The sequence below is a fragment of the Saccopteryx leptura genome, chromosome 1, assembly GCF_036850995.1.
Source record: "Saccopteryx leptura isolate mSacLep1 chromosome 1, mSacLep1_pri_phased_curated, whole genome shotgun sequence".
Taxonomy (NCBI): Eukaryota; Metazoa; Chordata; class Mammalia; order Chiroptera; family Emballonuridae; genus Saccopteryx; species Saccopteryx leptura.
Window position 1 is genome coordinate 45762917 of NC_089503.1, and position 15661 is coordinate 45778577.

At 47.9% G+C, this 15661-nt stretch overlaps 1 protein-coding gene and 1 non-coding gene across 2 annotated transcripts in view; both read right to left on the reverse strand.

Moving 5' to 3' along the window:
* Window positions 1-15661, reverse strand: part of SPON1 (spondin 1) — a 330616-nt gene that overhangs the window by 13748 nt on the left and 301207 nt on the right. The window contains exons 7-9 of the mRNA XM_066365514.1: window positions 15398-15462; window positions 1364-1565; window positions 249-389 (exon numbers count right to left, since the gene is read on the reverse strand). Of these exons, the coding sequence (XP_066221611.1) occupies window positions 249-389; window positions 1364-1565; window positions 15398-15462 (408 nt within the window). The remainder of the gene's footprint in view (window positions 1-248; window positions 390-1363; window positions 1566-15397; window positions 15463-15661) is intronic.
* On the reverse strand, window positions 2119-2194 carry TRNAA-GGC (transfer RNA alanine (anticodon GGC)). The gene has a single exon. It is a non-coding gene; the product is annotated as a tRNA-Ala (tRNA).

Genomic DNA, 15661 nt, shown 5'->3' on the forward strand with positions numbered 1-15661 from the left:
TATGAAAGTCACGGTGAACCCTACTTGCTTAGATCAAATCATTCAGTTGAGCATCAAACCCTATTATTAGGTTTATTTTGCTCATTTATATTGTATGAATAATTTATATACTAAGAACCTTGCGAGGCCCAGGAATTCTACACCCCAGAACCTGCCAGACACCCCAGGATTCTAGAACAGGAAGGGGTACAGTCTCCACATACCCCTGGTGGCAAAGGTCTGTGCCAGGGAAAGCTCTAACCCAGTACCTTCCGGGCAATTCTCTCGATGACAACTCTGGCTACTTGCGTGATGGACCCGCCCTCTGGATCGTAGAAAGGACTCTGAGGATGGTCCAGACTGGTCAGAGGCCGGATTTTCTCCTGGGGAATTGTGGGCTTGTTGGGTGACTGCAGCGAGGGTGGGGGGTGGGGGGGCAGATACAAAGAATGGGAAATAGAATTGGTTAAAAACCACAAAAGCAATTTGATCATAATATGATCAGAACAAAAACCTTGACAGGGATTTAACAAGTATAATTACTATTTATGTTATGGAAGTCTGTTCGTCCCACGTGCGCGCATGGAAACATGGAGCTTTGTAATGCAGGCTCCCCCCCCCACACAGTAGGGTTAGGCCCAGACGAGGAAGCCAAGTTTCAGAGTGGTCGCCCCAGCTGGGAAATGGCCGAGCCAGGCTGGCCTGAATCCAGAGCTTTTCCTACCAGACCAGGTGCTGGCAAAGTTTTCCGTGTCGAGGGTCAGGTGGTAAATAGTTTAGGCTTTGTGGGCCTAACTGTGTCTGTCGCAAGGACTCAACTCAGCTGTTCTAGTGAGAAAGCAGCCCCAGACAAAAAGGAATCAAATATGTAAAGCTGGGTTTGAAAGTTTTATTTATGCCTTAGGCGGTAGGCCACATTTGTCCCACAAAGCACAGTTATCATCATCTGTTCTAGATTGTTCTACCACTGGTTTTCTGATGGCTCCAGATTTTGATGTTGTTGGTGGATTGACCCTGTGTGAGAGATACTGACATTCAGGGAAGATTCCAAACTCCTTAGCCTGAGGCCTCTGGAATGTGGCCCAGCCCCCTCTCTCTGCTTTTCCTCCACGGATTTGCCTTTGTCTGCTGTTTCCTTGCTTAACTAGGAGCTGTTCTTTGGCAGGTTCCCTCTCTGGGCGCTCCTGGCTGGTGGCATGGGCACTTTCCAGAGTCCAAATCAGACCGTGTGTGAGCAGACATGATGATGAGACCATGCTGGCCTTTCCTACCACCCTATGAGTTCATCTAAGATACAGCTTGGGCCAGATTCACTTCTACATCCAGGACCCCAGGGACAGGACTGGGCAAGGACTGTCACTCGCCACGCCAGGCGCACACCTACCTCATAGGTCACCCCGCTGTCGGTACCGGCGTCCCAGGGGATCAGGTCTTGCACCACCTTCTGCACCCAGCCACACTCCTTGGTGCACAGGTCCTCTGCAGACAGGCCCACGTTCCAGTCGGGGCTGGGGCCCATCATGGTCAGGAAGGACATTAAGTGACGTGTCCTGTCCACGGAAAATTCAGCCGAGGGTGCTGCTCTCCTGGGAACCAAACACAGAGACTACTGCAATAGGGACTCCAGCGGTGCACACTCTGAGGGACAGCTGGCCAGACCACAGCTAAAGGGTGAGAGGCACAGAAGGAAGGCAGAGTCTCGGTCTCCTGTCGCCTTTGGCCACAAGTGGTGTCCATCCTTCTCTCTCCTGAGTCCATTCATTGGCCACATGTAGAGAGAGAACCATATGCTCTCATCCTATCCACTTTTAACGTGTACCAACATTGACTATTATTATTATTATTATTATTTTGTATTTTTCTGAAGCTGGAAACGGGGAGGCAGTCAGACAGACTCCGGCATGCACCCGACCGGGATCCACCCGGCACGCCCACCAGGGGGCGATGCTCTGCCCATCCTGGGGTGTCGCTCTGTCGCGACCAGAGCCACTCTAGTGCCTGGGGCAGAGGCCAAGGAGCCATCCCCAGTGCCCGGGCCATCTTTTGCTCCAATGGAGCCTCGGCTGCGGGAGGGGAAGAGAGTAACAGAGAGGAAGGAGAGGGGGAGGGGTGGAGAAGCAGATGGGCACCTCTCCTGTGTGCCCTGGCCGGGAATCGAACCCGGGACTTCCGCATGCCAGGCCGACGCTCTACCACTGAGCCAACCGGCCAGGGCTGACTATTATTTTTTATTTTCTTATTTATTTGTTGAGCGCTTTACTGACTGTCACCTCTCACAGGACTATCAGCTCTGGGAAAGCAGGGCTTTTGTCTGTCTTATTCATGGCTTTATTTCCAGTTCCTATAACGGTGCCTGCCATGGAGTTGATGGTCTGTTAATGTTTCCGAATAAATGGATGTACAAAGGCCCTGGCCGGTTGGCTCAGCGGTAGAGCGTCGGCCTGGAGTGCGGGGGACCCGGGTTTGATTCCCGGCCAGGGCACATAGGAGAAGCGCCCATTTGCTTCTCCACCCCCACCCCCCTCCTTCCTCTCTGTCTCTCTCTTCCCCTCCCGCAGCAAAGGCTCCATTGGAGCAAAGATGGCCCGGGCGCTGGGGATGGCTCCTTGGCCTCTGCCCCAGGCGCTAGAGTGGCTCTGATCGCGGCAGAGCGACGCCCCAGATGGGCAGAGCATCGCCCCCTGGTGGGCAGAGCGTCGCCCCTGGTGGGCGTGCCGGGTGGATCCCGGTCGGGCGCATGGGGGAGTCTGTCTGACTGTCTCTCCGTTTCCAGCTTCAGAAAAATACAAAAAAAAAAAAAAAAAAAAATGGATGTACAAATACTTTGTGCTATCAGTGAGCCCAACTGTTTGGATGTGTGATGAACTTTACTGCTAAAAAAATTGGCTAACAATGCCCCAAGCCTTTTCCTACATATTTTCACTGACTCATGAGAACAAGATAATTGATTTTATTATACAGACATGGAAACTAAGACTCAGAAGCTTATGTAACTTGTCCAAAGTCACAAAAGTAAAGTGGTAGAATGAAGACCATAACCCAAGTCCATATTTGTTCAAGGGCAGTATCCTTTTCATCATCACTTTCTAAGTCCTCACTCTGTCCCCTTTCACTGTACTGAGATCAGTCTACATTGTGTCCCATCCTGCTGCCTCCATGACCCTCAAGAGACTGCTACTGAAGCCCTACCCCAACGCCCGACTCAGCCATTCCCTCCAGTCGGCGAGCAGGGACCCAGCTACAGAGCCAGAGACCTTTGGCTGACAGCCCTTGAGCTACAAGAGGCAGTTCTTCAACCTGTCTCCTCGTGTTGCTAAGAAGAGGTCTTCAGAGTGGCCCGGGCTGTATGAAATCAATGGTGGTGACCCACTGGCTGGAGGATTAGAGTGAGCACACACTTGGTGGCAAACCTGCATTATTTTACGTCCCTACCCCATGACAATCCTGTGGGGTTAGAATTATTCTATCGTTTTGCAGAGAAGAAAGCAATGCGTATAGGGGTTCATGAGCTTAGAGATAACGGGCTGAGTCTGAGAGCTGCGCTGCCTGGCTCGACACCCCCAGGCTGCTAATCGTGGGGAATCCTTGGCTGAGGCCCAACTTGTCTATTCAGTCCAGCTGGCAGCTGGTCCACCTCAGCTGTCTAGGAGTCCCTATGGTCCTCTGTTGGGACCAGCTGCTTCTGGCTGCCCTCACCTGTCCCCAGAAGGCATTGACTCCAGGCGCCATGGAACTGGACTGCTCGGGCTCTGGCTGACCAGCTGGGATCAAACAATGAGCAGAGATAGAGGGAAGCCTGGGGTGCATCCCGGCACTGCCTCTTGTAGCTGCGTATCCTTGGACAACATACCAAAACTTTGTGCCTCAGTGTCCAAATCTATAAAATGGGGGTCCCAATATGGACTCTTATAAGTGTTCAGGGAAATAACTGGCATACAGAACTTAGTCCAGTGTCGGATACCTGAGCTAGTATTACTACGCCTGCCATCCTTTCCCCATGCATGTGTTTTCTGGCATGTAGGTCACTGGTTTTAGAAGCTTTTTTAAAGACTTGGTTTCTAGACTTGTAGTCTGGGGAGCTGCAATATTGCTCATTTAGAGACTAATAGGACACAGTCCGGGGCCAGCCTTCAATTAAATGCCAGACACAGAACACTGGCATCTGGGTGGGGCTGCTTTATGCCCCAGCCCTCCTTGGCTCTTGGCCTCTGGAAGTCCAGCAGTGCCTTGGAGAGCTGGTTTCCTCTTCCATTTCTATAGAGACCAACCTCTCCACCTATTACCTTCCCATCTTCCTGAGCATGTGGCTTTGGGTGAGGCTAGTGGCTCGTATCCTGTACCCTACTGGTGAAACTATTCACCATGACAACCCAAGGGGACAAAATAGCTCCACTGAGGAATCCAGAGCTGGAGAAATCAAACCAACCTTCACGCAACTCCCTCTGGATACACTTCCCAGCTGATGGATGTAACCGTCTGAGAACCATGTGTTCTATAAGGATTTATGCAAATCATTCTATGCAAATGCATTTTGGCCAAATCTACAATCTGAATGGGCTATCCTACAGTCCTTGGTATGCATTTCAAGAAGTAGAAAATTTGCAGCAACCAATCTCTGCACAAAACATCTGATGTTATGTTGGGTGACATAATAAATTTGAATCTATAAAGGCTTAGGAGCAATTCTCTAATACCTTCAGTTATGCCCCACTCTTTTCTTATACCCTTTTTTCTTTTTCTTTTCTTTTTTTTTTTTTAAATCAAGTAAGAGGCAGGGAGGCAGGAAGACAAGCTCTCACATGCACCCAACCAGAATCCACCCGGCAACCCCATCTGGGGCTGATGTTCTGCCCATCTGGATACACTGCTCTGTTGCTTGGCAACCGAGCTATTTTAGTACCTGAGGCAAGGCGATGAAGCCAACTTGCTCATTCGAGCCATGGCTGTGGGAGGAGTAGATGGGAAGGGAGAAGCAGATGGTCGCTTCTCCTGTGTGCCCTGAGTGGGAATCAAACCTGGGTCTTCCACACGCCGGGCTGACACTCCACCACTGAGCCTACTGGCCAGGGCTTTTCTTGTACCCTTGACTAGAAAATTCACCCCTGGCTTACCCCTAGCTTACATAGTATGTCCTGCAGGAAGTGTTTCCTCATTTTGTCTCAACTGCTTAGGACTCCTGGTGTACCTTCCCAGAGAATATTGAACTCAGTCTTTCTACTGAGTGTCTTGTTTCCACCTTCCCTGCTGGGTGCCTATAGAGTAGGGACCATTTTCATCTTGTTCACAGCAATATGGCTTAAACACAGTGCTTGGCTTAAACTGGGTGTGCAGGGGGTTCTCCTTGAATATTTGTTGAAATAAATGAATTAATCTAAGAAACAAGTATGGAGCTCTTGTATTTCCTTTGACCTTCAAATTTAATTTAAAAATCACCTCAAAGTATTTATGACTTCTATAATAAAAATGTTATTTAAAATAATGAAATGGATAAGAATATGTGTGAATTTTCTCTAGAAAATGATAGCTATGGTTAATTTGTCTGAACCATAATGAAAAATTTTATCCATGCTTCTTATATGTCACATTTTCCCATTTATGGTATTTTGTTAATTTAGATTCATTTTTCTATGTGGGATTTAAATTTTAGTCAGTTTTCTAGCCAAGACAGTTCTTCTGACCATACCTTATAACTGAATATATTATAAAGCATGATAATTAAAATGATGTAATATTCAGGATAAGAAATAAATATAAATTAGTAGCACAAACTGGAGATCTCACAAACTTTAGAGAAGGATTTATTCAAAATTAGGGGGGGGGGAGAAAAGATTGGGCAACAAGTGGGGTTAGGCTAACTTAATTGCAATTAAAACAATATGGGGTTGACATCTAATATTGTACACCAAAAAAAAAAAAAAAAAATCCAGTGTTAAATAGAAAACAACCAGATCATAGAAAAAAAGCCACTTCTGATTTGTTAGGAAAATTTTAATTTTCTCAGCTTTGCAACAATAAAAGCAATCACAAAGGTAAGTCATTGAATTAGACATTAACTAAAAACATCTGTATAATGCAAACAGCAGTACTGCATTAGAGAGAGAAATAACATGTTGGTAAAATGGTCTCCCTCTCGTGTGACTGAAAAATGTCAATATCTATTGCATATACAGAGCTAATCCAAATCTGTAAGAAAAATATCACAATCTTAATAAAGGAAACGTTTCTAAAGAAACCTCCCAAAAACATCACAAAAGAGGCAATAAAAATTTTTTGTGGTCCTTTTAGAGACTTAATATTCCTTCTAATTTACAGACCCACATTAGACTCAGGTCGCTGGTTAGTTCTGTTCCTCATCATGTGTTTCAAATAATCCCCAATAAAGTTTTTGATGTTGCAGAAACTCAATGGGCCACTAGAGGGCGCTCGAACCATGCACCAGGCTGAAGTGCTGTGTGTGCGGAGTAGGGTTTGAGTGAGGATTTCTGACTTGGAAAGCTGTACAGAACCTGGAGGTATCTACGGCTCCGGGTCCATCTGGTTGATCAGATCCTCTACTCCAGTCTTCTTTTACAATGCTAGGACATCAATGGACCTGGGCAAGTGCTACAGGGTGCAGGGATGGCCTTGTGCCTTCAGCCCTTATTTGAGAGAAAGATAGGGAACCCTGGCCTGGGTGATTATGGGGCACAAACCCTCCAGAGGCGGGATTTCCGGTGAGGGTGATTGTGTCTCCAGTTCACCCACCCCTCATCTGTCTGGAAAACACGGACTCCTGATTAATGCAAATACTAATTAAACAGAGTGGCTGGGAATAATTAAGGGGCCTATAGTTCTTTACAGGACTCATTATAAGAAAGGGCATATAATTTCTTAAAAAAATTAAACTATTATTTTTTAAAGAACTAAAAATTATTTTTAAAAAAGTTCCCTGTGCCCTGGCCGGTTGTCTCAGCCATAGAGCGTCAGCCCTGCATGTAGAAGTCCTGGGTTCGATTTCCGGTCAGGGCACACAGGAGCCATCTGCTTATCCACCCCTTCCTTTCCCTTCCCTTCCCTTCCCTTCCCTTCCCTTCCCTTCCCTTCCCTTCCCTTCCCTTCCCTTCCCTTCCCTTCCCTTTCCTCCCCTCCCCTCCCCTCCCCTCCCCTCCCCTTCCCTCCCCTCCCCTCTTCCCTTCCCTTCCCTTCCCTTCCCTTCCCTTCCCTTCCCTTCCCTTCCCTTCCCTTCCCTTCCCTTCCCTTCCCTTCCCTTCCCTCCCCTCCCCTCCCCTCCCCTCTTCCCCTTCTGGAGCCGATTGGTTGGAGCACGTCAACCCCAGGCCTGCAGATGGCGCCATGGGACCTGTGCCTCAGGTGCTAAATAGCTTGGTTGCCAGCATGGCCCCAGATGGGCAGAGCATCAGCCCCAGAGCCGATTGCACCCTGAATCCCAGTGGGGGCGCGGGTGGGAGTCTGTCTCTCTATCTCCCCTCTTCTCACTTAAAAAAAGAAGAAAAGTTCCGGTAATTCCTAGCATCCAGACTAAACCAGAGGAACTGGGTGGTGGAAATTCAGAACTGATTTGCAGGAAACCTGAGCCTTTCCTCCTCGGGCACCAGAGGAACTAGTGAGGGATGTGGGTTTTGTGGAGACTGTCTCTCCTATCTCTACCTGCGCTCTGGGCTGTCGGAGCCATAGCTTGGTTTATTGAGCTAAACAAGTCAGCAGCTACTTTGTTCATTGGTAGCTGTCCTTTGAGAAGTGGTCCTGTGGATAAAGATGAAGATCATTGAAAAACAAGTCAGTTTCCACCAGCAGGACCTGGCAAAGTAGGTCACCCCGGCTTTCCACTGGCCCAAGGGAGGCTGGAATCCCATTAACCTCAATCGGGTAGGCTCAGGGAGGAGGCGCAGGGCTGTGTCTGCAAAACAAAACTTGGCTGCGTGGCATCTTCCTAATTTGACTTCCTAATGAGATTCGGAAGGGAAGTAGGGGAAAATAGGGTCTGGAGTCATCAAAGGAAAATACTTCCCCTTAACAAACTGGTAGCCGTGAGTGCAGAGGGTTTGGGCGTTTGGGAGGTCAAGGGTTTGCCATCAATTAATTCTTTTCCATGGGGGTCCTAGGATGTCTGAGGGATGGGTGAAGGGTGAGGTGTCCCCAAATATGTTTTTTTCAATTTTTAAGAAAGTCTCTGCCATCTTAAAAAAGAAGACGAAGAAGAGAAAAAAGGTCCATGAAGTGTCAACCTTGAATGCTGAGGCCGCTGTTTTGAAACCCCAGGCTTGCCTGGTCAAGGCACATATGGGAGTTAATGCTTCCTGCTCCTCCCCCTTCTCTCTCTCTCTCTCTAAAATGAATAAATAAAAAAATCTAAAAAAGAAAGGAAAGGAAAGAAAAGAAAGGTCCACTGACTCTTTCATCCCTGTGGCGCTACTACTGCTCCTTCTCTTCTTCCACAGCAAACTTCACAGAAGCTGTCGGAACTCACTGACTCCATAACCCCATTTTCTGTGCACACTTCACCCTGCTCCAGGCTGTCCATCTCTCTCCCATTACTCAGCAGAAAGGAGTCCCAATAAGGTCATTGAAAGGAGTCCCAATACGGTCACTGATGGGTCCTCATGTTGATAGGTCCAATGGGATTTTGCAGCATTATCTAATCTCACTTGATTTCTCAGCAGCACTGACCACTCTCTGCTGGAATGCTTTCTTCACTTGGCTTCCCTGGTATCAAGCTTGTTTCCCCAATTTCTTTGCTGTTCCTTTTCTGTTTCCTTTGCAGGCGAGTCCTCCTCAGTATTAAATGTTGGAGTGCCTCTGGATTTAGTCTGAAACCCTTGACTTTTTCTCAAACTCTCTCTCATCCATAACCTTTTCATTGTCTCCCATTCCTTGTTGACTTAGTGCAGAATTCTTCCCATGGGCTTCAGAACTTTATAGTTAACTGTGCACTTAACACCTCTAACTGGATATGTTGGTTGAAGGCATTTCCAACATCTTCCACCCAGAACTGAACTTATGATCTTTCCCATTGAACTTCATCTGATGTTCCATATCTTACTAGAGGAGCTGCCAACTCATTAATTATACATCTTGAACTCTCTGCCTTTCTCCTACTTTTTATCCAACCTATCCCATAGCCTATCGGTTTTTACTCCTACACATCTCTCAGACCTTGTGCCTCTCCATCTCCACAACCAACATCGTAGTCAAAAGTCACTGTTAATTCTCCCGGGACCTCTGCAATAGCCTCCTCATTGGTCTCACCTCCTCTACTCTTATCCTTTTCATAGTGGAGCCAGTGTTGTTTTTGTTTTAATCTAAATCTGATCATGTCATCATCCTGCTTATAACCCATCAATGATTTCCCATTATCCTCCCTCCCTCCCTCCCTCCCTTTCTCTCCCTCTCTCTCTCTCTCCTTTTCTTTCTTTCTTTCTTTCTTTCTTTCTTTCTTTCTTTCTTTCTTTCTTTCTTTCTTTCTTTCTTTCTTTCTTTCATGGGGGGGGAGGAGAGAAAGAGAGAGCGAGACAGGAAGGGAGAGAGATAAAAAGCATCAATTCATAGTTGTATCATTTTTAGTTGCTCATTGATTGCTTCTCATTTGTGCCTTGGCCAGGGGGCTCAAGATGAACCAGAGACCCCTTGCTCAAGCCAGTGACAATGGGATCATGTTGGTGATCCCACACTTAAGCTGGATGAGCCTGCACTCAAGCTGGCAACCTCGGGGTTTTGAACCTGGGACCTCAGCATCCCAGGTAGACACTCTATCCATTGTGGCACTGCCTGGTTAGGCAAGCTGTAAGTTTTATGAGAAGCTCTGTTCAGCTCACCACCGTATCCCTAAGGACCTTTCACAGTACTTTCCTTTGGAGACCCCCACTAGATGTTTGTTGAGGCAATTAAATGTTTCAGTCATCCTTGATAGGACACAGGGTAAGTGAAAGTTAAGAATCTGTTTTTTTGTTTTGTTTTTGGTGGGAGTCAGAAAGAATATTGGTGTGGTCACACATGCTGATCAGAAGTGCAAATGCCAGATAAGTGTTTGATTGATTAAAAACCAGATAATAAATGGTAAATTAATTGGAAGGACATTGTTTTAGTGAAGACCATAGACAGTGGAGTCAGCTAGATACTGTTTGAATTCTAGTTCCTCCATTGATGGAGCTGGATGCTGAAGTTGGACGTGTTACACAACCTCTGAGCCTAACCCATTACCGGTAAAGTGAGGACCATAATTCCTGTGGGGACGATGATGAGGTTAGTACGAGGATTAAGTGGGATAAGGAACATGAGTGCTTCGTAGGGTATCTAGCACATAGTAGATGCTCAAGGTAATAGGGTTTCTCTCTGCTTTCCTCTTTTCCTCTCTTCCTTCCTCCTTCTCTCCTTCCTGAAGCCCCTTGCTTCACAGTTTACATCTTTCTAAACCCACGCTCCTGAAGAGAAATGGTATAAGGCAGCGGTCCCCAACCTTTTTTGGGCCACGGACCGGTTTAATGTCAGAAAATATTTTTACGGACTGGCCTTTAGGGTGGGACAGATAAATGTATCACGTGACCGAGACAAGAGTCAAGAGTGAGTCTTAGACGGATGTAACAGAGGGAATCTGGTCATTTTTTAAAAATAAAACACGTTCAGACTTAAATATAAATAAAACGGAAATAATGTAAGTTATTTATTCTTTCTCTGCGGACTGGCACCAAATGGCCCACGGACTGGTACCAGTCCGTGGCCCGGGGGTTGGGGACCACTGGTATAAGATTTCCTTAGTGGTGTAAAAATTGACATCCACAATTTCTGTGGCCCAGACGTCCGTGAGGTGGGGAACTCTTCCCATGCAGGTTCTGGAGCCTGGGAGCTGGGGGCTGCTGGGGGCCGCTGGGGGAGAGCCTGAGCAAACAGGGTTCAGGGTAGACATTCTCTCTAATTGATGTTAGTTTTGCAAAGGGGGCTGAGGGCCTTTGTGAATTTACATCAGTGTTTTTTACTGAGACTGGCATGAGTCAGGCACATGCCCATGCACCAGGAGAGCCTAGGGCAGCAGGCTCTGCCTCTGTTGCCTCTTGGAGGGAAAGGTACCTCCAAGCCTGGGCAGCTTTTCATCGCTAGCTGACCCTTGAACAACACAGGTTTGAGCTGCATGGGTCCACTTAATGTAGATGGGGGAATTTTTTTCAATCACTATATATAATCCTGTAAATGTATTTTCTCTTCCTTATGATTACCTTAATAACATTTTCTTTTTGCTAGCTTACTTTATTATAAGAATACAGTGTATAATACATAAGCATACAAATATATGTAAATTGGCTGTTTATGTTATTAGTAAGGTTTCTGGTCAACTATAGGCTCTCCAACAGTTAAGTTTTGGGGGAGTCAAAAATTATACATAGATTTTCAGCTGTGTCAGGGGTTGGCACCTGTGTTGTTTAAGGGTTAACTCAGTCTGGTCTCAGCTTCCTCAGAGGAGACGAGAGCGAGGCCTGGAGATCAAGCAAGCTAGAAAATACCTGCATGCAGTTGGCGGGCTGTCCTCGGTCCACTGTCCTCCTCCCTTGCTCTCCTCAGGGCCTCCTCAGGGCCTCAGTCCCACCAGACCTGGGCCATGCCAGGGCAGGGAGCACGTGCCAGGCTCAGCACCATGGGGCCTCCTGCACAAAGACTTCATGACCTCTCCCCAGCCCTGGGCTGGGCTGTGCCCCTTCTCTGGGGCACCCATATCCGCATCATCACACCGTTCCCTTTGGAGCAAACAGGGTAATCACAGTGACTTTAGAATGTATATTTGGTGCCACTTGGACTTGTGCGGAGCAGACCTGCAGTGAGAGAACTCAATTGTCCGTCTCCCTCTCGGCTGGCCACTCCGAAGGGAGGGGCTGTGTATGGGGCTGGCACGTGGCAGGGCACGAGCCATTCAGTTCCTGAGGGATGAAGCAGGTGGGTACCACGTACCTGGCACCAGGCTCCCTGCCACCAGCTAGCTAGTCACGTGTGAGTGCTCCACCTCTCTCAGCGCCTGCCGCCCTGTCCTGTGAAGTCTTCCTGGCACTTGCCTTCCTCCCATTTTGAGCTTGCCTTTTCTCCCACTGAGCGGCCTCTCAGACATCCCAAGTCGCTGTCGTCCTCATCAATGCCCTCGTTCATGGATGCAGACTGCTCCACAGAGGGGTTAGCCAAGACATTCTTTTTTAAAAAATTTAAACTTATTATTTTTATTTTTAAAAGCATTAAAAAATCTTTCAATTACAGTAAACATATAATGTTATGTTAGTTTCAAGCGTACACTCCAGGTATTAGACATTATATAACTTACTAACTGATCATCCCGATAAATCTTCCACCTGACACCGCAGTTATTAGGATATATTGATTATATTTCCTATGCTGTGCTTTATATCCCTATGACTGTTCTGTAACAACCAGTTTGTACTTCTTAATCCCTTCACCTTTTTCCCATCCAAGTACTAACCAGGCCCGACCCTGCTTAGCTTCCGAGATCAGATGAGATCGGGCGCGTTCAGGGTGGTATGGCCGTAGACCCTTCACCTTTTTCAACCAGCCCCCCAACTCCCTTTCTATCTGGCAACCATTAAAATGGCATGAGCCAAGACAGGCCATTTGAATGGAAAAGCCACTGGAAACAGCTTGGGTGGGCCAGAAAGCTGGGTGGGGTGGGGCCTCAGGGGATCACCAGGGAGGGGAAAACAGTGTGAGCCAAGTTGATGGAGTCTCAGATATGATGCCCACCTGTCAGCTCTGTGGGGGGGAGGACTTATCAAAGGAACAACGGCCTCTGCCAGCACTCTGTCTGGAATAAAGCTTACCCTAGCCCTTATGCTGGACAATCCTGTGTGTATCCTGTGCCTTTCAAGCTGCTGCCCCAGTTCTGGAACTCAGAGAGAATGAGTCCGAGTGAGTTCGTGCACAGGCTCTTTTAGAGGAGGTGCTGGGACTCCAGCAGCCCTGTCTCCCTCAGCCTCAATCCCCATTTTTACAGCCAGAAGTTATGGGGACTTCTCTTCCAGGCACTGGAACCCTGGACTGAGGGACCTAGTGTGGGTTTGGGACCCCTTGCTCCTGAGAAGGGACCTTTGCAGCCAAGATATTCATCCTAATTTTAAACTGCATGTGGGGGACCAGCCCATTCTATGTCTCCACCCCTCCTACTACTCTCAATATGGTTTCTTCTCTAATCCCCACTGGTAGGACTTCCGGTCATCCAGATTTCAGGTGGTTCTGAATGATGGTTGTTCTCTAGTTTAGTTGTAATTTTGATGTGGTTGTGGGAGGAGGTGAGTACTGCATTTACCTATGCCTCCATCTTGACCAGAAGTCTAGTCCATTTTTCAAACCATTCTTCATAAAACATTTTTTTTTTTTTGCAACTGATTGGGAACTTTGTCTGATTTAGGCCTTGCATCCATAAAGGATAAATGAAATCAAGACTTGTTCAAGGATCTTTATGGGGCTCAGGGTGGCTGCAGGGAGATGCAGAGTAGGGAGCAGCAAGACGTGAGTCCTGGGGAAAAGGAGGCAGGGGCTGGAGCAGGTTCTGCTCAGTGTGTCCTCTCAGGCTCCCCGAGGAGCGCAGACTTGATCCTGGAGACCAAGGGAGGTCATGGAGGGATTCTAAGGCAGGTAGTGAGATTTGAATTCTTTTTTTTTTTTTTTTTTTGTACTTTTCTGAAGCTGGAAACGGGGAGAGACAGTCAGACAGACTCCCTCATGCACCCGACTGGAATCCACCCGGCACGCCCACCAGGGGCGACGCTCTGCCCACCAGGGGGCGATGCTCTGCCCCCCCGGGGCGTCACTCTGTTGCGACCAGAGCCACTCCAGCGCCTGGGGCAGAGGCCAAGGAGCCATCCCCAGTGCCCGGGCCATCTTTGCTCCAATGGAGCCTTGGCTGCGGGAGGGGAAGAGAGAGACAGAGAGGAAGGAGAGGGGGAGGGGTGGAGAAGCAGATGGGCGCTTCTCCTGTGTGCCCTGGCTGGGAATCGAACCCGGGTCCCCCACACGCCAGGCCGACGCTCTGCCGCTGAGCCAACCGGCCAGGGCCAAGATTTGAATTCTTAAATGATCACTCTGGTAACAATGTGGATGAGAGATCAGATCGGGAAGACCATAGAAGAGGGAAGAATTGAAGTTGTCTGGGTGAGAAAAGATGGTGGCTTGAACTAATGGTGGGAGAATGGCCAGGTGAGGATGAATTGTGAGATACTAAGAGGGAAGAAACAAGAGGATGGGTCAGTGATGGGTTCTGTTGGGCAAATGAGTTTGTAAAATTTGTATTTTTTGAGTTTGCTCACTTTTAGTGTTAAAAAATGAAATGGCGCTGGGCAGCACCAGGTATGTGATCTGTGAAATTGCTAATTACCTTCCTGCTTGGGAAAGACCATTGTCAAGCTAATGTCACCGGAGGAGAGGTTTTTTTGTGCCAGAAAAGTTTTAAAAGGAGAAAAGGAGAAGGAGAAGAAGAAAGAAGCCAAGATGGCAGGGAAAGAGAGAGAAGCCATTTTTTGTAGAGTGAGAGCAGAGAGGATGTAGAGTGCTGAAGGAGAAGCCAGTTTTGCAGAGTAGGAAGCCATGTTGGCAGATGGGGAACCAGAGGTGAGGGGCTTTTGGACTGGTGGGGGCCTTTGATTCTAGGAAAAACTGGAGAAGATTCTCCTGGTTGTGAAACTGGAGAATGTTTCAATGGCTTTGGGAGCCCTGTGTGTTTGCTCATCGGCCGGTACGAGTCTTGAATAAAGGAATGGCCCACCATTTTTTGGCTCCACTGTTTCTTTACCGTCTGCCCAAATCTAATAGAAACCTGCATGTGCATGGTCACAATGGCAGCGACTACTGGCCGTACAGGTTCCATTTTGGATATGATGAGTTCAAGGTCCATGTGGGCCATCCACAGAGAGGTGTCCAAGAACAGATGGATGAATTTATCTATCTACCTGTCTACATAACTACAGTACCTGGAGGAGTGGTAGTTTTGGGAGCCACCAACATATCACCAAAATGCATGGGAGGATGAAATCTCCAAGAGAAGACAGAAAGATGGAGACGGAGAAAGGAACCTGGGGTAAACCTGGCTTTCCATGAGACAGATTTGCTTAGAGTGAGTATACCTGTGTGCTCAGAGGGTGAATGTGTTTGCAGCTGAGAACGTGAGTGATTACAAACTGGTTAATCTTTATTCTGAGTGGGGTCCTTTGCAGTGTTAGAATCATCAAGGGGAAACAGAGACCAAGCCTGTGTTTCTGAGAAGACAGGGACGCCTGTGATACTCTACACATGGGCTGTGTACCTCACCTGTTTGTCCATCTAAGAGCTGTTGCTGACTTTAATGACCTAACCAGCATGTGGTGGCCATTAGGTGGGTGGCTCCCCATATAAGACTAGGACAGGGGCAGGGCAGAGCCAGGGTCTGCTTGTTACTTACACGTTGAGAGGCTGCCAGGCTGGCCACTGAGCTTTGGCTTTGATGACAGTGAGGACCTCATCGCTCTGCAAAAAAGACCACAAATATTTAGTGAGGAGAGCTGGGCTCATGGGAACAAGAGGGCTCTGACATGGTCACACTGTCTGCTCCTATTCACTTACCTGCTATTGAGATTCTACCTGCCCAGGTGTGGGAGCCATCTGGCCTCAGGGTAGAGGAGCCCTGGAGCCTTGGCCATCCCAGGAGGTGGGGCTGAGTGTGCAG